This window comes from Aythya ferina, assembly GCF_964211825.1.
Source record: "Aythya ferina genome assembly, chromosome: 8".
Taxonomy (NCBI): Eukaryota; Metazoa; Chordata; class Aves; order Anseriformes; family Anatidae; genus Aythya; species Aythya ferina.
The window spans coordinates 29,906,923-29,934,588 of record NC_140304.1 but is presented as its reverse complement, the minus strand read 5'-3'; the positions used below and the strand labels follow the sequence as shown (position 1 = coordinate 29,934,588).

Here is a 27,666-nt window from a genome sequence, read left to right as displayed (position 1 = left end):
CCCCCACCCAAATTTCAGGTATTAATCAGAATTTCATCTTCTTAGATCTAGATACTGGAACTACTACAGTTTATGCACTCTTCTCCCTGCCAACAAATAATTTTTGCCGCCAACAATTAGCAAAGCAATCTCTCATTTACCTGCATAGCACAATTAGTTCAGAATAACTGCAGTGAAACCACATTTAAAAATGAAGAAAATTAATTTCTATTCAAGAGGTTGTATAAATAGCTGGAAATACACAGGTTTCCTTCCCACCCACACCACTACCTGCGCCCTGGCCTCTCACTCTCCCCCCCATAAATGAAGTGTACCAATACTCCAGACTTTTAAAACATAGCCCAGACTTGAGTTAATACAATAGATTTTTTTTTTTTCTTAAACAGGAAAAAAGTCAGCTTATTTAGCTTTAGTGAATTCAACATCTTAAAGACAGGCTTTCCTTAGTGTATATATGCACAAACTTAATTGTTATTTAAATAAACTGAGTAATTGTGCCTCTGACTTGAGATGACAACGCCTGTCTTCTCTTATACAAGTCAACTAGTATGACTTCTTTTTTTTAAATAAATGCAAATATTTTCTTACTTCTAAAACTGTATTTTATATTATTTAAAAAGCATTTTTAAAACTTGGTACCGATCTTTTAAATTTATTTTCAGAAGAGCCCAGCAAAAACGTCAAATATTGCCAGTTTCCTGAAGTACATTTTTGCATAACATCTCCCTATTACAAAAGTCGACTCTCTAGCCCAAACGCTTTAAATAGTTTTAAATATATAGTGCCAAATTTTATATTTACAATATATTCTGAAGGCAAATATAAATCTTAAGTTGTGCTTGTAAATACATACTGCAGTTATTAAATCTACTTCTGCTTGGAAAGCTACGTGCTACCTTCTAGATACCACCGATCAAATTAATCACTTCTTTATAGGTTCTGATGTTGAATTCACATTTGCCCTCCATCATAACCTCCTTTTTCATCAAGTAGTTGAAGTGGAAGCTATAAAACTTTTAAGGACACTTAAGCTTGTGAGTTTCCCTCATGGTCCTTGTGGTTCAATCAGATGTTGCACCTGGTACTTTAACAGTGAGATTCCTTCTGGTATTGGTGACGTGACGTTGTTGAGCTAGGAAGGAGCGTCCTGGGCCATCTCTGCAGGCTCCACTACTGCCAACAAGTCTAGCTTCCATACCTAGTTTCTGGAGGGTTAGGCTCTGTAAATGAATTAGATAATACTTAACACTACAGCAAAACAGAAGAAAAATGGGTCATCTTTCACACACAAAGCTAATGTTTATTTATTATGCACAAATAATTGCTTTTTATTTTATTTCTAATATAGCCTTGTGGTGCCATGCAAGGTATAAACCAATGCAGAAGTAAATAAGATTCATTCATTACAGAATGTTAATTTTAGTTCACTGTGAACTTGTTCCCTTATTAAGCATGACATTTAATTTTACTTTCATTGTTTGATTTCCCTCCCCGGTCTGTATGAAACTCTGTGCTTTGATTCAAACGAAAACAAACTTTCTCTAGTCCTTTTCATAGCAATCTAACGTTATAAAACACTTTGCAACAACACTGCTGTAGGATGGCTCTGGCTTCACTTCACAAACACTGTGCTAGACACCGCACATCTAAAGCAGGAACATGAAAATCTTTGGAACTATGGTCTCTCTTGGTCTCACGCCTAAGAACCTCAACAGTAACAAGCGCCTACTGAACATTCAAGAATTTAGCTTGATAAATTCATAAATTCCGTAAACTTATGATAGCAAATGGTACATCACAATGGCAGTCATGGCCTATGACAAATTTTAAGTCTCCTGTTCCAAAGCACCAAAGACAAATAGAAAAGATTGAACATAATTTTATGGAATATTTGATTGTTATATTATTTTCTCTTTACGCTGCTGTCAAGCATGTTGATGCTGGCATTTCCCAAGTTACCTCAACAGTACTGGAAATTGTAGCTGGAACTCACTGAACTTTGCTAATCCTGACTGCAGGCCAGAATGCAAGTCGAAGAGTGTGATCTCATTTTAAACTGGAACTCTCTCATTTGTCTCCTTTTCCTAGTTCAATGTTTTTAGGCACGAGGCCATGCTAACCTGCAAGCTGGATATTTCAGACAAGTAGATAAATTACAGGGTTTCTGTCCTAAGCACCAGTTTATAGCAAACTTCAAAAGAAAAACAGAGATGTAAGATTTAATTGCCACACTTAGCAAAACGTGTTTCTCTGATTTATAAGATACCTACAAGTGAACTTTTGACCCACCTTGTTATACCATGCAGTTACAATTAGCTTTTCCTCATAATCACGTAATTTAGCAATTTTGTTTTCTGTCTGGAATGAGACAGAGAAGAATATCAATTAAAACACAGAAATAATCTGCATAAACTTACTTCAGTCCACGAAGTGAAATAAGCACACGCAGCAGAAATGCTTAAACATGCAAAGCAGCTAGAAGGCTTACAGATGTAAATAAAGATACTTCCTTAAATGACAGAAATTACAGGCTACCTCAAGAAACGCAACTTCTATTTAAGCCTAACTGCTTCAGCTTTGCAACTTACTTTAAAGCTGAGAAAAAAACTACATGGAAAAATGAAAAAACATGGAAAAACTACATGAAAAAACTACAGGGTGTATTAGAAAGTCTATAAATAGATTAGCAGTCTCTCTTCACTTTAAAGTGAGGAAAACTCAAAAACAAGAATGTACCCCTAGCTGCAGAATATTCTTACTGTATTACTGAATTTCTATTCTGTGTGTCCTCATGTGTCTTGCCCTCCACATCTCTCACCATTGTTGTTGCCGCCCCTTTGGACATGACACAGTCTTTTAATATCCTCCTTATACTGTAGCACCCCAAACTGCACACAGCAGTTGAGGTGAGGCCACAGCAGCAGAGAACACAGCAGCACAGTCCCCTCGCCCAGCCAGCAGTGCCATGCTTGATGCATCCCCGGGTGCAGTTGGCCCTTTTGGCTGCCAGGGCACACTGCTGGCTCATGTGCAAGTCGCTGAACAAAATCCCCAGACCCTTTTCCACAGGGCTGCTCTCCAGCCTCTCGTCCACTGGTCCATACATACAGCCAGGGCTGCCTGTCCCAGGTGCAGAATCCAGAGTTTCTCTTGTTAAGTTTCATGTGGTTGGTGATTGCCCAGCCCTCTAGTATGTCAAGGTATCTCTGCAAGGCCTCTCTGCTCTCCAGGGAGTCAACAGCTCCTCCCAGTTTAGTGTCATACCTGCTGAAATAACTATTCTAACCAGTCCCATCGGGGCTGCTATCAAACTGAATGCAGCATTTCCCAGTTTTTCTTCGCCCTTGGACTACTGCCAACATTCCTTTCAGCGAAGCACAGGCAAGCAAATTTTCCTGCATTAACGGGTTACACTCTTCTGGTTTCAAGCACTCCAATATACGAAGTCAGTAACAATGGGTCTATTAAACAAGTCATTGCCCTAATACTTAGTCAATCACACAAACTAAGTTACATTACTACTGAAAGAGGTCAGACTCCGCACTTCCATACAAGTTACTGTATTGAAGCAAAGCCATTAGGCTAGTGCAGTTTCACTTAGAGCTTTTCAGAGTTTAAAAAGTACCCAAATTAGTGTTTCGGGTGTACACAGAAAGACTATAAAAAAAAAACTTAAAGCGCCCAGACAGATTCATGCTATGATAAAATGTTAATTTAGCTAAGCTAAAAATCCCTAGGTTGGATGGTCTGCACAGTTCCTAACTGAATGCAGCACTGAAGGGCACTGCACCATGAAGAAACAGTAATTTGATTGTCTGATATCTGAGACAGCAGAACATGTAAGAAGTTATTATTAAATATGCGTAAATGTTTACCTCCAATGCTTCAATCTTTTTGTCTCTTTCTGTTATCTGTTTTCTGAGTGACATAATTTCTGCTGATGCTGGATTTAGCTTGGGGTCTAAGGTTTTTATCACCTGTACAAGGCAAAACCAATACATTACATGTCAGCTTTGCACCTCATTTGCTCACAGGAGAGATACAAAAGCAGACCAAACCAGTCAAGTAATCAGGATGAAAACCAGGCTTTCATACAGTATGAAATAAGATATTAAAAGTTATTGAAGAATCATTAATGCATCTCATGGTTCAGGCTGAACAGTGTTCTCTCATACATTACACTGATTGCAACTGAGCAATTTGACCAAAAAATGCAACATGCAGCTACTAATTTTAGAGGGGAAAGGGACAGGACAAGTCAATGTGTTCAACAATTTGTAGGAATGTATATGTTCAGAAATATGCCGCTCACATTTCTTGCTTTCTCAAGGTACATTTTATATCTTTCTTCCATTGCTTTCATGTCCTCATCTTTTTTTCGCAAGGCTGCTTCCAGTTCTCCAATCTTCTGGGCTGTTTACAGAGATCATTAACGATGACATACAAAACAAAAATAGACATGGTACTTAAAACATTCCCTCTCCCCCCAGAAAAAGAAACAAACTTCAGTTACTACGTAATTTCCCCTCAAAGTTCTTATTTTTGTTTCAGCTGTACCATAAGATCTTAGATCTGACCCCAAATTCCCATTTTGCAAGGCATCGTTCAGCAAAACAATACCCTCACGAGGCCTCCTTATGCACTTTTTTCCCCCCCCCCAGTTTCAGGTTTTAAAGCTACACTCTAGCAAAAAGCCTTATCCTGACAAGTATCCCATAGCCAAGTGGATATATGAATCATTTCAGAAGAAACATAACAGGGGGGGAAGGGAAAACAACTACTTACGGTTCTGACTGACATCAGGCTGCAGTTCTGCAAGAGCAGCCTCCTTCTTCTGTAACTCATCATGAACTTCACTCAATTTTTCCCTACAAACGAAAGACTGTACTAAGGATTAAGCTTGCAACTAATACCACGCACAGTTAAGAGATGACAGTTGAAACTTGATCATAGGAAATGTGTAAGCAACAACTTTAAACTCCGGTGATTTGTTTGAGTTTAAATAGGAATATTAGTATGCATTTTTGAAGAACAACAGAAGTTGTGACTTTCAAATTGAACCTTGATTACCTAAAGCTAGAAGCAAGAAAGTGGGGAAGAAAAAAAAAACAAAACAAAAAAAAAACACCAAAAAACCCTTCTAGCATCTCTTTAGCATGATCTACAATCTGATGGAAGGATAGACGTATTTCAGAGGAATTAAATGCATTTTGAGTACAACAAGAGTGATGGTTTTAACAGTCTGTTATAGAATCAAAATGGTAAACTGCCATTGGCAAAGAAGAGATAGTTAAGTGAATATTACTGTAACAAGATTATCATGACTGGAATAGACAAAACCTGAATGCTAATACTTAACTCACTACATGCATGGGTTCTCAAGACAGTGACTTGGAAAAAACAAGACATCGGTATGAAGATTTAGGCAGTTTATGTGCTAAAAGAGTCAAATTATTTGGCATAATTAAGTTATTGAGGATGCATGTGTCATACTTACATATGCGCTGCCAATTTCTGCTTCAGGTTGCTAGACTACGAAAGAAAGTTAAAATTCAGTTAATTTCAATACTTCACACCGCACAATGTTAAAAGTGTTCTTACAGATGAGCCTAGAATATTTAGCACACCTAAATTAGCTAAGCCAAACATAGCTTCAAAAACTGCATTTTTTATGCATGTCTATAACTGCATTCATGGTATCTGTCTGGTGCAAAAAGTAACGCCAGCATCTTCTTTCTTTAAAGCTATCCTTCTCATTATAGCATCACTTAATCCTACAGTTAGAGATTTAAAGAAGTAAAACATAGAAGAGTTAGTTTCTTAAAGAAGGGGAAAAAATGGAATCACACAAAATATGATTCTTTTCCAGTGAAAACAAATGGGTGGTGTATTTTTTTTTGATACAATGTAATAAAGCAGTTTCCAAGTTTGCTTACTCTTGCTACAACATAAAGATATTTTACACCAATGAAAAAAAAAAAAAGAAAAAGAAAAAAGTACCTATCCAGAATCTTGCCTTCTTAGTACATATCAGAACTAAACGCACCCACAAAAAAGAGGCACATCTAAACAAGACGGGATGCTATACTGAAGGATTTTAAACAAAACTGGTGTGACATATTCAAGGTCAAGAAGCCTGAGCATTTACTTACTCCTTCTGTCTTGGATCCCTGCTCCTGCAAAGTCTTCTGCAGATCTTCAATCTGCTGTTTTAACTCTCCAATATGCTCCTCGTTTAGCCTTTTAGGTAGAAAAGCCAAGAAAAGCCAGTTAATACCTATCTTAAATAGATCATGGCACAGTAAGACTTTTCTTCTCCATGCTTAGATGATAATTTTGCAGAGGGTTTACCCAGCAGCACTTAAGCCACAAAGAAACTGATTTCAAATTCTTTTAGTCTGACTTCAACTTCTGCTGAAACAAACATTTGGCAGCTTTATTAAACATTTTATAATGACAGACCCAGAATCATTTTAAGGTTTAAGTAAGCTTAATTGCTTCTAAATACTCACATCCTAGTAAACTGCTTTTAGCATTCATTAAGTGATAGAGAAATTCAGACCATATCCCTGCATTATAACATCATTTGTTTGCACTTCTAGAAATAGAGTTTATATCCATTCTTGGTCTCCCAAAAATCAGAGCTAAGAGCATCCTATAAACAACAAGTTCCTTCATAGCATGCTAGACACAGAACTGCCAAGTTTTACAACACATTTAAGCTTTCCTTCTTCTTTGCCTCATTACCCTTTCCTGTTTTTTTCATGTTGTCGAAAAGAAAAAGGGTAACTGGCTTCCTGCACAGTACCATGCTACAGATGGAAGCCAGAAGACCACTCTGAAGGGCCAGAAACAACATTTTTCTGCATTTAGGATGCTGTTTCACCCATTACCTTTTCTCAGTTTCTAGTTCATTTACTGTCCGACGCTTTTGCTCCAGCTGATTCTGGAGCTCCATAATACGTTCATTTTCTGATCCTTCCTGTTGTAACAGAAGCATCTTATTTTCATGCTGCAGCCGAATAAACATTTCTCTGAAACAAAAAGAAGAACAAAAAGGTCATTGCTGATTAGGAAATAATCAGAGGTAATATTCCTGTTCTGTCTAAATTGAGCAAAATAAGTTCCCCTCAGGAATACACTCAGGAGAATAACTCAATTTTTGATTAAGTGTAACTTAAAATTCTCAAACAATACACCAGGTTTTGAAGAGAAATGAGAAAGGTTTAGATAATATAAGTCCAAATTCAAATTTTATTGATCCTTTATGTTTTACTCTGCCAGACTTTCACAGTAACATTAGCTAGCCTTTGCTATTCTGTCTTACTTGCTGTGTATTGTTTGTTTGTTTTGTCTGCAAGCCAAAAGATGAGAATTGTTTCAATCCTTAAATGGATATTTTCAAGCCAACCTCTACATAAAGGAAACTGACTTTAAAAAAAAAAAAAAAAGAATGCAAATCAGTTATGTTTTTGGGAAATAATTATTAAAAGCTACATGGGAGTCTAGAGAAGCATCATGGAGAGAAATCTAAGTGGGAGACAAAGTTGTTGCTGAAAATACTGAACTCACATGGAGATGGTTAATATTACGCCCCACGCATAAAAATCCCAAAACTGGCTCAACGTTTGTGTGTCTTACCTATATTCTACCGGCAGAATTTCAGCAGCAAGATTATCGTGGCTTCTAACACGAGATGCACCTGAAATTGCATGAGAAGTTCGTTTGAACAAACATACAGTAATAATTAACATACAAAGAAAAGCCTCTGAATATAAAGCAATACCTGCTTGAGTCAGATGATCCTGCTGCATCTGTGAATACCGGAGCTCTTCATTAGTCTCTTTTAATGCATCACACTGCACTATCAGTCTCTAAGAAAACAGAGATGAAAGTAAGTCACACTGCAACATTTTAGGACCAAATAACACTAATAAGGATTAGTACTATGTATTCTATGTATATATGTATTCTATGTATATATGTATTCTATGTATATATGTATTCTATGTATATATGTATTCTATGTATATATGTATCTATATCCATAAAACAAAAAATATGAAACATACAGCACTGGTTTTCATTAGATGTTCATATAAGCTCTCATTCAAGACACTTACTTCTTTTTCTTTGATTAAAGCTTCATGTTTTTCTTCAAGTCGTTTCATCTCAAATGCTAGCTTATCAGCTCTTTTTGATTCTTCAGACAGCTTGTTATGAAGTTCCTGGACCTTTTTATTAAGAGAAGACATTCAGCACATGAAGGTTTCAACATTCGGTCTTTAAGAATTATGTTAGAACCTTCATTCATACCCAGTTTAGCAAAAATAAACAGCTGATCCTCCAAGCTTTTGCATGTTTTGTGTTTTTTTTTTTTTGTTGTTGTTGTTATTAATTAAGAGGTAATGAGCTTTTTGAATGATTTAACAAGTTCAGGTAGCTCCTTTCATTATTGCAGGAGTTTAATGTTTTATTGTTGAAATAAATGCAACTTTCATGGTTTAAAGTAAATTTCCCTGAAGTTAGTATTACATGCATGTCATCTCAGTAATAGCTGAACAACTTCTCCCCAGGAACACAAGTTACCTTGGTTGAAGTAAGTAAGTAAAACCTCCAAATCATCAACAAACAGTTGACTGAGAGGTAAGCTACAATTAAAATTGCTAGCTTGACTCTCTTTCCTGGTTTATTAAAGCAAACTGCAGAATATGAGGGAGTTTTCAGAGAGAGAAGGGTCTAAGGGGGCAATACAGGTTAAGTCCACAGCCCATCAAATTAATTTTTGTTGATGACATCGTCATCAATTAAAAAGCAACTACATTTTTTTTGAATGATTTAAATCCACGGCCTGTTAGATTAAGCCATTCATTGTTTCTGTTGATTTTTTTTTCCAATTAAAAATAATAAAAGTATTTGCACTTAAGTAAGAATATCAAAAGAAAAAAAGTAACATCTTAAGTATAGTTGCAGTCCTACCTGTCTTTTGTAGGTTTCTAACTGGGCACGGGCTGCATTGGCTTTCTTTAGTTCATCTTCCAGACTGACTGTATTGTGCATATACATCATGTTGGTTTCCTGCAGAGATTTGACTTGTCTGCGGAAGTCATTCAGATCCTGTAGCTTTTTACGATATACCTCAATAGTTGATTCCAGCTTACTTGCTTTGTCTGCAGTAGCCCTTAAAGAATAAGCAGGAATTAGCAAAGTATGTTTCTTCTAGAGAGACTAGAGTCAGATTCTTCTTTCATGCAAATTCAAGCAATTTTCAAAGGCAGACGCAACATGCTTAAAAGCAGAATTAAATCTTACTGCTTTATTTTGCTGACCCTTTGAAACAGTTCATGTAAATGTGTGCACCCAGCAGCGCATCCAGTCATTGGATGGACCCTCTCTAGAGGCAGCTGGTACTTGCATTTGTGGCAACACTGGCCTGGACACAGAGGGTAGGGAAATACTAAGAGTTCCCCCAACATTTACGGACTTGTGTGTATTGGCCATCCACATGATACCAAAAGTTACGTCAAAGTTCTAGCTGCACATACACTTTTCTACATCAGAAAAGTCAGCCTCTTGACAGCGTAAAACGTTTTCCTTAGTAAAAATGTCCCCCTTAATAAAATGCACATTCACACTCATACAAAAATTTCCTAATTCATCCAGAACTTAACTTTCCATTGCACGTGAAGAACAATATCTGTACTTATTTTACCCTGCGTTGCAGAAGAATTCTTATACTAAGAAGAGGTTGTGTGTAAAAGCTTGCATTTCATCCCCGCTTTGTCAAGGGGCCTTTTTCGAACATTTATTTTAGACCTTGTTTGGGTAAGACCCATCCACAGAAGTAATAGCTGTAAAGAATTATTTTGAAATACAAACCCTTAGGTTTAGTCATTAAATCCTGCCAATGTGGAGAAAAAAAAAAAAAAAAAAAGAAAGAAAGAAAAAAGAAAGCTGTGTATATTATATACCTAAGAATATCATTTTCGTCTTTCAGTGCCCTAGATTCTTCTGCCAAAGAAGTCAGTTCATTGTTTCTGTGTTGCAGTTCAATCAGTTGTTTTTCTAGATCTTCACAATGGACACGATAATCATCTTTTGCAGCTTCAAGCCTACCAGATCAAAAACAGGAAGTCTATTAAGAATCCATATTCATTACATATTTTGCTCATGATGACCCATTTAGTGCTAGAACTATTAAAGTAAGAAAAGGGAAACCTATTGATTTAAGTTGTCAAAAAAGGGTACTGTAAACTTTTGACTGTCTACTTGTTAAATCACAATGGATTCTGTACTGCAAATGTATGATGTGATATTTCAAGGAATCACATGATTTTTTTTTTCATAGGAATTACAAGAAGAAAGACTAATATGTGAAAGAAATCAGTGCATTAAGGAGACTTTTTTAAACACAAATCACGTTGGTGCTTATTTCTGCTTTCCATCACCTTTTAAAAAAGTGTCAAAGGGCCACAACACTGTGATTACAAAATAACAGCTTTTTTTTCCCTTCAGGGTAAAGGCCATCTTTAAAATAGGTTATGTTAACACAGTAGTAGAAAGTTTTTATAGCAAAGGAAATTAAGATGGGAAATCCTTATGGGGTATCAGAAAATCTTGTGATGTATCTGACATGACAAGCAAGGGTTCTTTGAAAGAAAAATAAAATGGTTTCATACCTGAAGTTTTCTTCTTGAAGTTGTTCTAGTTGCAACTGTGCATGAAAATACTTTTTTGCTACCACAGTATTTGGATCATCAATAGAGTCATCTAATTGCTCTAGTCTGTCATTCATAATCTCATTTTCTGACATCAAGCTGTTTTTTTCATCCTGAAGGGCAGCCACCTAGCATAGATAAAACAGCATCACCACTGTAAGACCTGTCCAACCAGAAAGAACTAAAGCAAGACAGCAGTATATCACCAAATTAGTTTATGAAAAAGGTTGAGGGTTTAGAAACTTTAGAATGTAATTTACACAGCATACAGATGCTTTAGTGTATGTAAGTTATGAAGCACTAAAGGAGAAGTCCCTCTTAAAAAGATAAATTTTTGTAACTGAAACCATGGTAAAGGCTTACAGTGGGATATGGAGAGAAACTAGTACTTTTATTAAAAAGGATACCATGGATGCCATACAAAAAAAAAAAAATAAGTACTGCTGTCAAGGTTACTCTCCATCTTGCTTGTACTTAACAATAAAAAGCAGGATGGCACTGGCTAGCACACTAACACAGTACTGCCGTGCGCTCAGCAGTGGATGGTTGCGCAAGAAGCAGTTTCAAGCGCCATAAGCTGGTAAGCACACACGCAAAAGAAAAAACCTGGACAGCTTCATATAGAGCATGCATTTTTGGCAACAATCAAACAGGTTTGATACTGAGTGCTCACAGCTAAGCAAATGAGAATACAACACTGTACTGAAACAGTCAGTATATTAACAGCCATAAAATGGGGAAGGATTAAGAGGCTAGAATCTTTAAAGTTTTTCTAGTGAAAGCTGTTGTGTTAATTTTAACATCCTGTCAAACATAAGAGCGTGTAGCACGTGTTAGTTAACTGGCATTTAAACAGGGACAATACGCTTTTTGGGTTATGCTTTCCTGAATCATAAAGAAAACCTACCTTTCTTATATTCTTGGAAAATATCAAGGAAGACTGAGACCTTACAAGTGAATTTATTAAGAATTAGTTTAAATGAGAAGTGTCAATCAATATTATGGCTTCAGTAAGTAAGTTAAAAATATATATATCGTGATGACATTACTAGATAAAACATCAGATATAGCCTAAACAATGCAACATTAAGAAAAACAGCTTGTTTGTGATCATAATTTAAAACTCTATCAAACAGATCTAAGAAACAAAACCATAATTCCTATACCACTTCATTAGATGCTGGCTCTCTAGGTCCACTCCTTTTTAAATACTGGATATCAGCTTACTGTATACATGCATGCACAAACACCTGTGGGTAAAGAACATATCTGAGCCTTACTCAACATCCTTCTTACTGTTCAAGGCTCAGCCACTCCTTAAACATGCAGAGAATTCATATTTTTTGAATAATTTTAAAAGAACACCTGCCCAACATCTAAAAACAACCCTTTCACACAATTCAGAGCAAGTTTTCCATTTTTTCCTCAGTTCCTTTCTGATAGTTCTCTCTTCTATTATTTCAGCATAACAGAAGTAGTATAAATCACTGGACCTCAAAGTCAACACAAATTATGAAAGTGTATTTAAAAAACACATCATCTTATTAAAGAACTACATTGCCATTAACTCATCTGTTTATAATCAGTAGTACCTTTCCCCCAACATCTTTAATGCCTTCACCTGGGCCACACTGTTATGAGCACCTGGGTTTGTTTAACGCATTGTTATTGAATGGAGAAATCTCTGAAGGAAAAACTTGTGGGGGGTATAGGAGAAAACTCAAGATATCTCCACTGAGACATACTAAGTCTCCTAATGGAAGCAGAAAGGACAGGTAAATTATTACCAAAACTTCTAGAAGTAAGAACATTTGAATAGTGAACACAACACTTTGAAAGTTTAACTACTGTAATCTGCAAGCTCAGCTGTCAGAGCAATCCTCTTGCACATTTGAAAGAATGGGTTTTCTTCTGCAGGGTTCTCCTCACAAATACTTTTACACCTTTGCTTTCACCAGGAACATGTACTATTATTTCAAGAAAAACAGAAGTAAAATACTGGTTTAATTCTAAAAAGATCTTCCTTTGCATCTGCAATTAGCAAGGAGAGCTCCTTTTCTAAACATATTCTACTATTTCAGTTGTTACTACACTATCTGCAAGAAATTTAAAACTGGCCTCTGGATTTATTTAATTTATTTTACATAGGTTCATACAGCCAGTATAGTACTCTGGCTCCTATAAGATGTCATGCAAATGTTCACTTCATACAGAATCAAATCTGAATGAACTGCCTTACCACACTAACCTCTTTTTATTCCCAGAGTATAGGGTCATAACATAGGAATAAAACTTAGGGCTAACAAATGTGTGTTTTTTTTTTTTTAATTATTTTATTTATTTATTTTTAAAAAGTGAGTTAACTTAAAGTTAATTAAAGTTCCTTCTTATTGTTATGAAATCCTCTCTCCTTCCTCTAAAGAGACTGGATTAACTCCTGTATCCATTAAAAGCAAAAGTTAACCTATTATCAGTGTGGTTAAGCAAGAAATAATGAAAACGAATTGATCCTATTTTGCCAAATATGCTCCACGTTAAAATTGCATACAATAAAAAGTTTTTAAATTTTTAGATAAATTTGAATCTTTCATCAACAGCTGTTGGAAACAGCATAATTTTCCTATGATTAAATCTAATGACTGATTATTACACGAACTGCTTTTTTTGGATACAGTTTAAAGGACTAAAGGCAGCAGTGACTAAAAATGGAATTGGCAATTGTTAAATCCATGGTAACTTTGTTTTCATGGCTATTTGCTACTAGGAGTAAACAAAGGTAGAAGACGAGGTCCTTTGTCAACTCTTAATGCAAAGGTTGCTTCAGCTTACACTTTCATCAGGACACTATTTCCAGTAATTGTATTCTGGAGAAGAGAATGGCTGCTCTTTCCAGAAACAGACAACTTTCTAAATCTTAAATCACAACCACTACATATTAAATAAGCTGCTTGCTGTTTCTTACCTGCAAATCTAGCTCTTGACATCTTTGTGCCAACTCTTCTTTTTCCGCTAGTGCTTCTTGAAGATCCTCCAAAGCTTTTTTAAGCTTTTAAAGAACAAAGACAGTGAATTAATTCTGGCTTCCACAGTGTCTCAATTGCTTATATAAATTGTTTAAAGAAGGATGTTAGGCATGCACATAGACTTAGAAACCCCCATATACTGTTGGATCATGATCTCTGTTCATTTCAGCCACATTTTAAATCTATACCACTTGTAATAAATGAATTATTGAAACTCAGAGTAACATTCAGGTTCAATACAACAACTTATGCTAGCAGCAAAACAAAGAACACACCCAGCAAGAACTGTATTGTTGCAATTTCCAAGTCCCTGCCTGTTAAATGCCTCCTGCTCATTGGTTCGCATATGCTCAGTAACAGAAACTGTAAGACTCATGTACATGGATGAAGTCTAAAACCTGGTTCCCTGGCTTCCTTCCTCTCAAAATTAAATTCACTGTCAACACAGCAAGATCTTTCCAAATTCAGGCTTACACTGGTCAATCAAAAGTTACTCCTTTCATAAGAGAAATACAGATGTTCCTTCATGAACAGACACTTTTACAACTTCATTATACATTCACATTAATAAAAAATTTCATGACCTCTTAAAAATAGAGAAGCATTTAGCCTGATACAACTGAGTCTTGATGTCCACTTAACTCTTCTGGCTATGTAGGTTCACATTGGCATGTTCTACCCCATCAAGGAAGATTACCTAGCTTTCACTTCATATGTTGTAGAGAAGCTGTATTAGAACAAACCTTGCTACCCACTTCTTAGAATTAGCACTGAAAATGATACCTTATTGTATCATCTCAGCCTACACCAGCATGTTGCTCTGCCCTTTGTGAACCACTGTGGTTTAATACTGTCAACACTAACTGGAACACACCAAGCAGTTTGTGCAGAGAGGAGACAACAATGAAATTTATTGTTGAATGTTTTTTTTGTTGGTGGTGGTGGTTTTGGCTGATTGGTTTTAAAATTGGAGAGGAAGAGCTGTCCTCTTCATTTGGGAGATGGAAAGATACTGACTAGTGTTCAATCTTAAGCTGTAACAGCTACAAATATTAGGCAGTTACCTGCTGTTCCATTTCAGTTGATGTATCACTTGCAGATGGACCCATCACTTCCTTGCTCATGAGCTACAGAAAAAGGCCACAGGAAAAAAAAAAGGTTAAATTAGAGGTTAATATTCTGCAAGTTTGCTCTCTACTGAATATCAGCTGTATTTTCCATCATTTCCCTCAATACATCAAAATAGATTAATAATAATAAAAAACTCATTGTTTGTAAAAGCTTTGAAGAAAATCTAGAATAACAGGGCAGATTTCTCCTCCTTGATTAAAAAATTAACCAAGTGTGAACAGTAACGTGTTAATGGACGAATATATCCCCTGCTGAATTAATTGCTAGCCCCCAGTCAAGTTAAAAGGGAGCAGACCAGAGAACAGGATTTCACTCAGTGAATTTAATAGTTATCATGCTTCTTTGTGTCACTTACGCTAATTGTCATTAAGCACAAATGGGAACATTAACACAGCTCTCACAGATCTCAAGTACAGAGATATACATTGTATGTTTTACAGCAGTTAAAGGGCTTTACTTCTTACTCAAGAATTAGAGTTATTCATAAGACTTCTTCAGAAAGTTTGATTAGTCATAAAATAACAAACTATTATTTCTACCAATAGGGCATTACCAGCTTTAAAACCTGCATAGCTAGTTTAAATCTCTAAGTTTTAAAGCCTCCTACCAACTCCACTGCTATCTGGAGGGATGTGCAATTACATGTTACATTTTCTTCAAACATCAGTATTGTAGTTCTTGCCTCCTTCCACACTCTCCTGAGCTTCACAGCCCTGAAGCTCACAGATCTGTAGAGACTGTAGAGATAAGCTGTAAGCTGGATCACTGCAACAATCCAACTAAAAACACAGGAAAATGGCAGGGAAAGGGCACCATGACAAAAACAGAAGAAGTTCTGCTGGGAGTTCATAAATCAGATGCTGGAATGACCTATCAGAACTATGCAGCCTCACAAACTGTTGCCATCAGCATAGCCTTGAGTCCAAGACCATAACACTGGGACAGAAATTTCAGAACCTGACTTCAGTATAAACACCAGCTGCTATGAGATAGACATCTTGCGTGAAACAGGAAATATTAAGCATTTATCATCTCCACAAGTTGAACATTTGGGCATAGGAGACTAAAATCAAAACCCTTTAGCTGGAGTCTGAGGTCTCTTGGTTCTAATCCTCCCAGACAACTTAGTCAAGTACTTAGGCTCTTCACAGACATTTATTTGGATTAAAGAATGCACAAAGATCAACAATTGGATATACAAACTTCTCAGCTGACATTAGGCTACGAATTATTACTTACCTCTTGTATGGCTGTCATGACAACATGCTGAACAGACTCTTCAAGGGTCATGATATTCTGTATGTGTTCTACGAAAAAAAAATGTTGTGACTCATGATACAGACATCATAATGGCTTGAGTAACATGACAGCTTTTTTTTTTTAATAAAGATCAAGAAGTTATTCTCTAAAATGCTGTTCTTTTTACAGTGCTATTATTAAATCAACATCATTATTATCCAATAAAATAGTAGATACATTATAAATTCTTAGGTGAACAAATTTATACTATGTACAATAGAGAAAGCAGATTAAGATATCTTTCTTCCACGGTTCTTTTTCTAATAACATACCTATACATACGTATAAACATAAATTATTGCAAAGGATCAAAACCCTTGCAATTGAGTTAATGAGGTATAATGAAAGATAGTTATTTCTAGTATTTTCGTTCCCAATGCAACCCAACTTAGCATACTTCCTAAGCATTCGTTGATGAAATTATTCCAGACTACTTAGGAATTGCAACTGTTCTACCAACAAAAGCATGCCAGGATTTCTTAGCCATCAGAGCATTAAGCATTAGCTCCTGTGAGAGATTATTATCTCTACAGATAGATAAAAGACTAAAGATAGTCAAAAGGCAGTTTCTAATATCAGTTTTTAATTTGATTTGCTTAATTGGCATTTGCATGGTAAGTTTTAGGTCTTGGTACTTGTTTCACCAAGTAGGAATAACCCCTCACACACATATTTCATACTATCTTCACCCCATCTTGAATATAATTTGAGTTTTATGCACAGAAGCAGAAAAAATATGGGAAAATGAAGTGAAATCCTGTTTCAGATTAAGTATGCAAATGCAACATATGAACAATTGAGATGTTCTGATACATAATAAAGAAAATAATTCTATACCTCTTCCACCTTAAGAATCACTACACCCTGAAGCAGTCTGCTGTTCATCAGAATAAGGTAGTCCATACCTTGTTTCCTTTCACAGTTGACTGCACAGCCTAGAATAAGCTGCATAAGTCTTCCCAGTTCAGTGGGATCCGAATTCTCAGATATCTTATTTAAGTCAGGGATAAGTTCTTCTGAAATCTGTTGACCCAAAAACTGAAAAAAGATGAAAAGAGTAAGAAGGCTTTTGCTTTCTCACAACATGAAAATGTGTTACCATGTAGGAAATCTGAAGAATAAAGAGGCCGTTAAGAGATTTGTTATGAAAAAACTTATAGAAGGGAAAGATTTTAAAGATTAAATGCAGAGATACAAACAGAGTATATAGTATTAGATCAAGAAATACAAAAAGACCTAAACAAATGTTCTTGTTTGTTACAGGGCTTCATACATGAAACCGAGGTGTCACAAAACATCTCTTCTGGGGGCCAGGAAAGATAGTTCTAAACTTCCTCTCCTAAATCTTTGTGTGCTGGGGAAAGGGGAACTCAGTGCAGTGCTAGCCAATGACCTTTACCAAACTCTGCACCTATTTGCCTCTGAATAGGTCTAAATCTAATCTGAAGTGAATGGCATTAAAAATATACTCAATCCACTCAGCAATTATTTATTGCCATGAAGTTATGCAAACTGATAAGAGTTCATTGAAATTGCTCTAGCAAAAACACAAGTTTTGAAAATGCACTAACTGAGCTGTTTTTAATGACCCCTTGCACAAGAAAATAGTGGTAGCAGTAAGTTAAAAATTCCTACGATAGGCTTCAAATATTAGAGATAATTTTTTTCTACCAGCAAGATAAAAAAGAAATTAAAAATGTTCTCAAATTCAGTTTCTCCCAAATCCTTCAAAAACCTTCTCATAAACCTAAATATATCCAGAGCGCCTCAGACCTGACAATACAAATGGCTCAGCACTTGGTATCACAACTAAGGCCAGGTGAGACCAGGAAGCAGGAAGATGATCCAGCTAGCTTTTCTACACCGTACCTATTACATAACTGCAGTCAATCTCCATACTACATTAAACAAATGTTTTCTGTTAGTGGGTTGTTGTTGGGCTTTTTTTTTTTTTTTTTTTTTTTTTGCATTTGTTTATGTCACAACATAGCACCCTTTTATGGCTACAACACCGTCCTGCATAAGTGAGAACAAACTGCAATCCTTCCTGTACCCAGGGGATTCATTATTTATCTACCAGCTTCCAGGTGAGTATCAGAATAAAGACCAGGATCGCTAAATGCTCTGTTGTGTAGAAAAGGATTTGAACTTCACCAGACAAGAGCAAATATGAATATACGCCCAAAGGTCTGTAGGATGCTGTAGTTCAGCACTTCTGACATGTGCCTGGGCAGCGACAGAGACGTGGTTTCCAGATTATACTCCTACTATCTAAAGTAAACTGTTCAAGCATGTGTATATATGATATGCAAAATCATATCACTTGTATTAGCACCAGACTAATTTTATGTTCATTCAGACCTCCCATTTAACTGGATAATTATCACATACTTTCTATCCAAAAAGCCCTTAAAATAGATTAATTAGCCAAGGGGAATAAAAAAAACACCCCAAAAATCCAGGTCAAAGAGGAAAACATCTATTCTTTAGAACAATTATAAAATTGCTGCTTTTTCCTTACCTCATGATAGTAGTCCATAATTCCTTGCAGTATCTTCTTCAGATTACTAGACTAATAGATGAAAGATAAGGTTATGGGTTTTTATTAAGACTATTGATTTCACTGTAATTAAGTAATTTACAATCAAATGCTTACACAGCAGCTTTATGAGTGGACCACATAATGACAGGGGAAGAGAAACACCACAACAGAAAATCCCCATGCAACAATATTGGAATGCAATCAAACTATTGATAGACAGTTCAAGTACATTTAAAATAACCTCAAAAAGTCTGTGCTTAATTCTCATCAGTAGTTTTTGGACTGCTAGATACACTCAGGAAAGACACCATATCCAACCCCACAAAATTTTTATTAACTTCAGCACTGAATACCTACCTTTATTCTCCAGTTGTCACCAACATCTTCTTTAATGCGATTTAGCCAAGATGCATCAAACCAAGCAACATCTCTGAAATGAAATTCAATGATGAAACATTAATAAGCACGCATTTAATTAAATAGGGTACTAGACACTTAGCATTAAATCATCAGAAAGTTTAACTAGGGTGTCTAATGAGGCGTGAACTCTTGGAAATTGCAAATTATACTTATGTCACAGGGAATTTCCATCCTACTGGCTGAATTATGATACTATCTTCCAGGGCAGGAAGAATTTCTGTAGATGTTCAAGCTAGCTAAACTTGGTAACACAAGTATATACAGGCCTTTATCATGCTCAGTTATTATCTTAACAAGTGATCGCAGTGCCGTACAGAAACATTATCATTTGAAAAGTGCTGTCATTAAGTTTGCTACCTACTCTTATATATTTAGATTTTTCTACCTTCACTACAGTTAGTCAAAGGCACTTTGCAAGAAAAAAAATCGTTTTATCTACTTGTATTTCATATTTTTTGTATCTCTTTGGCTCCCTTGGGTAGAAATGCATTCACTTCACCATCATAGGCAAGCTGCTGGTGGGGGGACTTTATACACACTGAATTGCCAAGAAGCACAACCACAGCGTACCTAACTGTATCTCAACTTTGACATCACACTGTTTATCCCCGGCCTCAGAGCACCTAATAAGAGGCAGTTATTATCCCTACATGCATATCAACCACTTGCTTGTAAAGAAATTTGCCCGAGGCCTGTGTCAGCCTAGTACCACAAATATATGCTAAGCCAGAGTTCTAGCCTCTAGACTACACCGCTGCTACAGACCTTTGCTTGTAGCACTGCTGATGTTTCCTATGCTAGCGTCCTGACGTGGCAGTTTGACTGACACACTACTTTAGAAATAGTGGCATCCAGCTAGTTAACTGACACAGTACAGAGATGCTGGGAAACAATCCTCAGCAAATCTTCACTAGGCAATCCTCAACCAATTTTTGCAGGCTCCAGGAAAAGAGTGAGCTGTCTTTATGCAGCACACTTAAAAAAAAAAATAAAAGTGTCAACTTGAAAAAAAAAGTTTAACTTGTTAAAGTTTAAAAAATAATTTTTAGAAGTAATATCTTAGTCAAAAACATATTTTGAGCAAGGAAGTGGTAGTTCAGGCTTCTCTTTTGTTATGGTTATCACCACCAACAAATGTTGCAGCAATGACTTGTTTCAATCAAAGAATGGTGGTGTAATCCTCTCTGAGGAAACTACAAATTTCAGAATGAATGCGTCACCCAGTCCAGTACCAATTGTCATCACGCCAATAAAAATGGAATTTATTTGCTTTTGTTTGGTCCACTGCAACGGCTTTTAATAGTAATGGACCAGTGCTGCTGAGGTTTCCTGGTTCTTTTTTCCACACAAATAAGTTAGCACTTAAATCTTGTGTTCTAAGTCTGCAACAATTGAGCAATCCCAAGAGGAAGACAGCACAGAGATATGACTTTTGAACTTTTAGTTCCTCATTCCACAGAGGCACAGATTTCCATGGATACCTGTATCTTAGGTATACAGTTGATTTAAAAAAAAAATGAAAGAGATTGTAGGTTTTGCCTAATTACTCTTACGTATGAATTTAAAACCACAGTTAATATCTCCTCAACTTCTTCTCCACTCTGTCACATTATTATGTAACTAGTATATCATCTCCCAAATAACAACATAAAGTCATACTTTATTTTCTGCTATCAACCATCTACTCTAACTTTGTAACTATAACATAAATGTTTGTGTAGGAAATGTTTAATTTAACATGACCATGCATGTTAAATAGAAAAGCCTCAAGAAACTAAATACCTCTTCTTGGAACTTAAGTATCAACTTACATTTGATGAAGTACCTGTGCCATGGCAACCCCATTAGTCAAGTCTTGAACATCTCTGCAAGGTGCTGCAGTATTGAATGTCTGCAACTAAGGAGGGAAAAACATTGTGTTTCTTAGTCAGATAGAAGGACAGCAAACTAGTTATCATCTTCCTCTTTAAGACACAAGCATTTAAAAGTACGTCTTTCTACTTCAGGCAGCCTGAAATCCTTTTTGAACTACATAGCTTTTAAACCAACCCAATTGTCTCGGTATCTGTGACTGCTGATTATAACTAGTCGCTTAAAAAGTTAACATTACTATGCTTTGCTTTTCAACACTAGTCTTTTTATTAGAAAGCAGATTATGGAACAATAATCAGGAAAGTAAATTTGTATTTATCCATTCCTCAGATTATGTTGCAGCACTGAACTCTAATGCTACCTAAACAAAAAGTGGCATTGAAAGAGGGAATGAAGACTGATGAGAAAAATACATATACATAGTATTATCTCCAGTCCTTTACTACGTGTATTTAGTAACAGAAGTCACAACACCAATAGAATGCCCAGACATTATCTGGGCCCAGAGATTATCTGGGGATTAAGAATGAAAGCAGAAAATTATGCAAAACCACTGTAAAGTTAATGCAGTTATCCAAGAGCTACTGTACACTTCAAAGATATGAAGACAGCTGAGAAACACTGAAGCATTTGAAATGGTGCAAGCTGGCAACACAGGAATTCCAACATTGCTGTAACGATGTTCCTATTAAAATAGGCAACTTAAAATATTGCTGTATATCCAAGAAATTTCTATTGTAACATCTACTATACATTTTTCCCAGGTATTCATATATATTTTTTCTGGTATTTTACAAGCATCACACTACCTAATGTTTAAGCACACTGCTGGATGCAATTTTACCCCACCTACATATTTCTGCCTAAAGATTAAGGCAACAAAGCCCCAGTTTTCACTTTTCAGCTCTATTATAAAACCAGATTACAGATCAAATTAGTTATTGGAAGTTTATCTATCTATTCTATACAAATTATTATAAGTAATCTTTGCATTCTGCCCAGTGATTCTAGGTACAAGTATAATTAAAGTCCCTTTGTGCTAGGACTACACAAACAAGGTTCAGTTCCCATCCTAAAGATTCAGATTTATGAGCTTGAGTTTCTTGTAGCTACCTTCTCCAAAAGTAACAGCAGGGAAGAGTATCTTCTTCATTTCTACATCATTACAGAGCACTGCTAGGACCATTCACCCACCAGACAGCTCTATACACAGTAACCAAGAATCCCATCGTCCAGTGATACACAGGCTGTTACACAGCCACAGGCAGCTCTTACCAGGCTACCAAGTTCTGCATGCAATTCTAACAGTTTCAAGCTATACAGCCTTAAGGCACTAAGGTACCCAGGTTCTCAGGTCACTCCACTGACTGTTAGAAGCAACCACAAACTGCCAAATACTTCATCAGGCTCCAGGAGTTTGTGTCTTGGAGAACCCCTGGAGAACAGACAGGGTATTTGCCTTTAACAGCCCTCAGTGTTGTTTTCTTCCACGAGCTTGGTTGAAGCACTTCTCGTAGCCCCGTATCAGCACTCACAGACCCTGCAGGACACCCCTTCTCGTTAGAGCTGCTCATCTGCTGGCTTCACTTCGCACCCCCTGCTTCTCACGCGGAAAGAAACAGCGAACAAAGTCTTCCCCGGCTGCATTCTCCAGAAACTCAAGTCTGTACTGAGCTTTGCCACAGCCACCTCATCCTCCTGTGTCATTCAGGGACTCAACAGTCCTTGGTTACTCAGGAAAAGAATTCCTGATAAGCTTTATTTTAAGTTCAGCTTTATTTAGCACAATGGATAAAAAGGAGAAAGTTTGCTGTTAATACTGTTAAAAGGTTTCTGTTGGATAGAATGGAAGGACGAACAAACCTTCATAATCTCTGCCCACTGTGAAAACTGACTTCTGGAACTTATTATGATCACAATGTCCTAAGCCACCCCTCCATCCCATGAGACCTTCCCCAAGCATCCTGTGACACTTCAGCTTTTTCAAAAGCCACCAGTGAATGACTTAGTCAAGTGCATTTGGGAAATGGCACTACTTGGACAAGAGTGGCAGAGAAGTATTGTTTCCACTTGTGAGAATCTGAAGCAGTCATTTGCTGTGTTTTTAAGAGTGACCAGAGACTCTGAATATTGGTTTGCTTGCTTCAGAAACTGCCTAACTGAGCCCAGAAGAGAAATATATGCAGACAGGTTTTTTTACACTTGTTTTTCAATTTAAAGAGTCTTTTTAAAATCCCCTATTATGGCAAGCGACAAATCGGTAATCCCTTGTAGGTTACATAAAGGATTAAGTAGGAGCACACAAAGTGAAGCAGCGGTGACTGACAGCACTGGTTTCTAATACTACAGCAGCCTTAATGCCAACTTGGGAGCAGGCACAGCAGCTCACAGAAGTCAATACCAAGCATGCCAGAAGTCAGAGCTTTATGGCACGACACTGCAGCGCTGCCACTTGGATATACACCCTTGTAAACCTGAAGAAATTGCTAAATAGGGTAACAGGTTTTCTCATTTCACTTCTCTGATCAAGGTCATCCAAGCTGGTCGAAGCAAACAAAGCCTTAGGAAACCTTGTGACGCACAGCACTGCGCTGCGCACACTGGTACCTCCAGGAATACAAAGAGATAATTGAAATTAAGCAAAAAGCAGGACCAGGAGTCTTAGTTTCTCCCCGTATTTGAAAGTTATATAAGCGCCCAGAAAAATATGAGAGTAGAGATATTAATCATGGATTCTCCAAATCCCATGCCAGACGAGCCACTTACTCAGAGCAGTTTCTTAATATATTTTATAAACCAAAAAAAGTTGGGGTGTGGGGAGGAGGTTGGCAGAGGCAACTATAGACTTCCGGATTGCAGCAGAGCTATTTTGTTCACATTTGATTAGTTTTTCTAAAAATACAGCCTTAAGGACATGCTTAAGTCCATTTCACGAATCTAGCATAATCACTCCCTGTGCTTGCTACTACAACAGAGGCAGATATTTTTCCTCACAGACATACAGCTACTAGATTCAAACTATGCATTTGAAAAGTTTATTTTCTATCATGCAACACTTACTGCCTTTTCTCTGCATCTGCTGAAGGTTCTACCGTTGAACAGCTGTGCATCAAGCTGTGTATGTATTCACAGTGTCCAGCAGAAATCAAGAAACCTACCCAACACGTGTATGCCCTAAGTCTCACCCAGGAGACCCAGGGCATTTCACACCCACACTACAAATATTTTAAAGTAACAGTAATCACTCCCACTCCTAACCCCAGAACTGTAATGGACCAACTCCACCACAGAAACGTTAACGTTACAAATGCTGCTGGTGCCATCTGGCACTGGAGTAAGACCACAACTACAGTGGGAAAATCCTCCGGCTCAGAACATTACCACCCATGGAACACACTGCTTGCTGCTGGCAGCTGGCTCTCATGTAGCATTCAATCACACTAGGACTGATAAGCACCTTGACACATTCTACAAAAAGGGAAAAATAAAAGTCACCCACTCTTTTGCAGGTTCACTTTTATAAAAATGTCTCCAACAAACACACCAAACCTGTAACCCTGTTCCTGGATCTGGAAAGGATGAACTAGTCCCACCAGACTTTCAAACTCCTTCCTTTCTGAGACACTTTACAAATTGTTCTCTCATGCAGCTTCTAATTTATGTATGTGAAGCTTTGGGTTATACTTGCTCAAATGAGATTTCTAAAACACACTTCCAGAAGATCATAACCAAACAGAAACAAAATTTTCCTGTAAACAAACCAGTTAAGTCGGTTTCCATACCAGTGATCCAAAAGAAGCGCTGCAGTTTTGCCAGTCGCTTCCATACAAGCAAGATCAAGCCTTTGCCATGACATGATTTTTATTAACCTTTGGATACAAAGAGACTCACGTCACATTTCTCACATTTGCCACCTGTACCTCTTATGTCCTGCACTTTACACACCCTGCCTCTGATTTTAGCAGAGGAGCGTTCCTGCAAACTGAGCTATGGGGGAAAGAGGCCATACGGTAACTTGTACTTGCAGTGCCCAGGTATGTGTCTTCCCATTCAGCACCATCCCCCCTTCATTAAATGAATAGTGATTATGGATGTGTGATACATACCCGAACACCCACACGGTGTAACACTGCAGCATACATAAGGCGAGCACACGCCTCACCAACGCTTTAAGGCATTGCCATTGGCTGGCCATAGCCCTACAGAGGACGTTTGCAGAACCAACCCATGTGTAAGAACCCGCCTCTAGTTTGGGGGCAGACACAGAAGACATTCAAGGAACTCTTACTCTGCCCCATAGTACTGCATTGCCAGCCCCACCAGTGCAACTCTTCTGTGCCTCTCCTACCCAGGGATGGAAAACATTCAGGTTTACTTCACATCTAACAACCAGTTTGTCTTTCTGACTTAGAAAATTGTCTCTGCAACAACTTCAGGCTTGCGAGTTCAATCTCAACACATATTCCTTGAGTCAGTTTTTCTTAGAAACTCGTACACGTTCCCTATATAGTTTAATCTAACTCCACTCCATTTTTCTGTAAGGTCCACAAAAATTAAATACAATCACATTAGATAACCAATTAGATTGGTTAGATCAAATAGATAACATTTTTATTCACACTTTCTCTTTCATCTCTGGGTAACACATGTTTTCTAGTACAAAACTGCTAATGTTAAAGAAAAAACAGGATATAGCAGCAGAAACACAGAAAGTCACAAGCAAGGGGAACAGATCTTGGTAATATTAAAGAAGCAAACTGAAAAACCTTTACTGCTACAGAGATCTAGAGAACCCTCTTCTCTTCAGAGCGTTTCATTGCTCTCTCCCTAAATACCCAACTTCAGAAATCTTTTTTTCCCAAGATTCAATTTTCTATGAAGATCAATTTGAAAGGACTTCTGAAATATATCTTTATTAATGCTTGTTTTTTACTAAGTTGTAAAGTAGGTCAGAGAAAGAAGGTGTTAGATCTAAAGCTACACACCTAGGAAAGCATCTGCCAGGTGTTGTGTACAGAACGAGAACACACGGGAGTTGGATGTTGATTTACACTAACAACTCTGTACAATGCCCTTTCCATTTAAGGCTTGACAAAGTTATTTTAGAATTCTCTTTAGGATCCGTTATATGGTTAGAGATATGTACAGTGACTATACTAAAAGGACAATTAAACGTAATACATTTTAAAGGAGGAATTCTAAAAATAAATCAGCTGAGCCCTGCTGAAATGATTTTGAGATACAGTTCAGGACTGTATTTGCTCAAGTTCTTTCACTGGTTTATTTTGCAATAGAATCATGATAGAGTTATTTTTAACTGATTACCATGAGGAAAAGAAGGTTAAACAGCCCAAAATGAGAAAGAATAAATAAACATCTCTTATCTTTTAATCTAACTGAAGAGAGGTAAGCATAAGGTGGCTGAAATTCTAAAAACCAACAAGTTGTTAGGGGAAATCAATGGCACCAAAAAGAAAATGGGAGGAGGAAAAGAAGGCAGAAATTGTTTTCCAGTGTTTTATGACAGACTGAAATGCATTAAAACTGCTGTATTGTCATGCAGAGAAGAAAAGGAATGGCAACTCTGATACATGCTGCTATCACATTTGCCAATTTCATTCCTGGATCTCCACAATGCTTCTCAAATGTTCTCTTCTCTCCTCTGTTTACATTCTGCACAGGAGGAATACCTGTTATTTCTAGAGAAGCTGATAGTGCCAAGTATTTCTGGCCTTTGCCACATGAGTTCTGTGTAACACAGCTCACTCTCTCCTAAAACATTGGCATCTGCAAGACTAAAATTACGGATGAGCGCAGAAGAAACTCGGAAAGGACGAGGGACAAAGCAAGCGAGCCCGACAGCTGAGCCCAAGCAGAACGTGCTTCTCGCACATGCAGCGACACCCACGTCAGCACACTGCACCTGGCTGCGAGCAATGCTCTGCCCAACCAAAACCTGCAACCGAGTCCTGAGGTTTCCACTCCTGTCAGCCGAATTAATTGCGCGTATTTATTACTATTGTTAATTACAGAGTGGTTTCCCCATGGAAGCCACAGCCACGGAACCACAGCTTGGGCCTACAGGCTACCACAGGCCCTTCTGCAGGCTGCCAGTCCTGCAGGGGCCTTTTAGCGGCTGGAGAAGGAAATTCATCGTGCGGGCCCTGTCATTACAGCCGTGCCATCACAGCCTCGCCCCCAACTCACCATTTCCTTACTGAGGGGGACCCTCAAAGCCTCCCCGGCCCCACAGGACCCCACAGGACCCCTCAGGACCTCCTCAGCCCCTTATGGGGCCCCCCCAGCCCCTTATGGGGCCCCCCGACCCCTTGTGGAGCCCCCCCCAGCGCCTCACAGCCCCCTCAGGACCCCTCACACCGCCCCCCCCCCCCCGTCACCATGGCAACGGTGCCCTCGCGCCGCTCCCAACGGCCGCCCCCTCACGAGCCTCCCCCACCCCTCCGGGCGACGCCGAGGCCGCACCACCGGCCAGCCCTCGACGCCCCGGCGGCGGGAGGGCCCGAGGCGGCGCTCACCCAGAGGATGAGGCTGTCGCAGAGCCGCAGGTCCGCGGGTTTCGCCTCCATGGCGGCTGCCGGGCCTCCCCGCCGAGCGCCGCGCGGCTGACGTGACGGGCCCCGGGCGGAGGGAGGGAGGGGCG

The 27,666-nt window shown here is 37.9% G+C and overlaps 1 protein-coding gene across 2 annotated transcripts; it reads right to left on the bottom strand.

The window, feature by feature from the left end:
* Positions 1-299: 299 nt before the first annotated feature.
* Positions 300-27,666, bottom strand: HOOK1 (hook microtubule tethering protein 1). 2 transcript variants are annotated; one of them, XM_084528289.1, is made up of 22 exons: positions 27,542-27,666; positions 20,959-21,030; positions 19,071-19,143; positions 18,693-18,743; positions 17,077-17,209; positions 16,112-16,179; positions 14,806-14,868; positions 13,681-13,764; positions 10,680-10,846; positions 9,972-10,112; positions 8,980-9,181; positions 8,124-8,234; positions 7,787-7,874; positions 7,642-7,702; positions 6,894-7,034; positions 6,153-6,240; positions 5,498-5,532; positions 4,786-4,868; positions 4,313-4,413; positions 3,876-3,977; positions 2,290-2,358; positions 300-1,220 (listed from the first exon to the last, which is right to left on the bottom strand). In XM_084528289.1, exons 2-22 carry the CDS (start codon positions 20,976-20,978, stop codon positions 1,062-1,064), a joined length of 2,040 nt encoding a protein of 679 aa, XP_084384415.1. In that variant the 5' UTR covers positions 20,979-21,030; positions 27,542-27,666; the 3' UTR covers positions 300-1,061. The 2 variants fall into 2 exon arrangements, with proteins under 2 accessions (XP_084384415.1, XP_084384414.1); XM_084528288.1 differs by having other exon boundaries at positions 20,945-21,030; positions 27,542-27,660.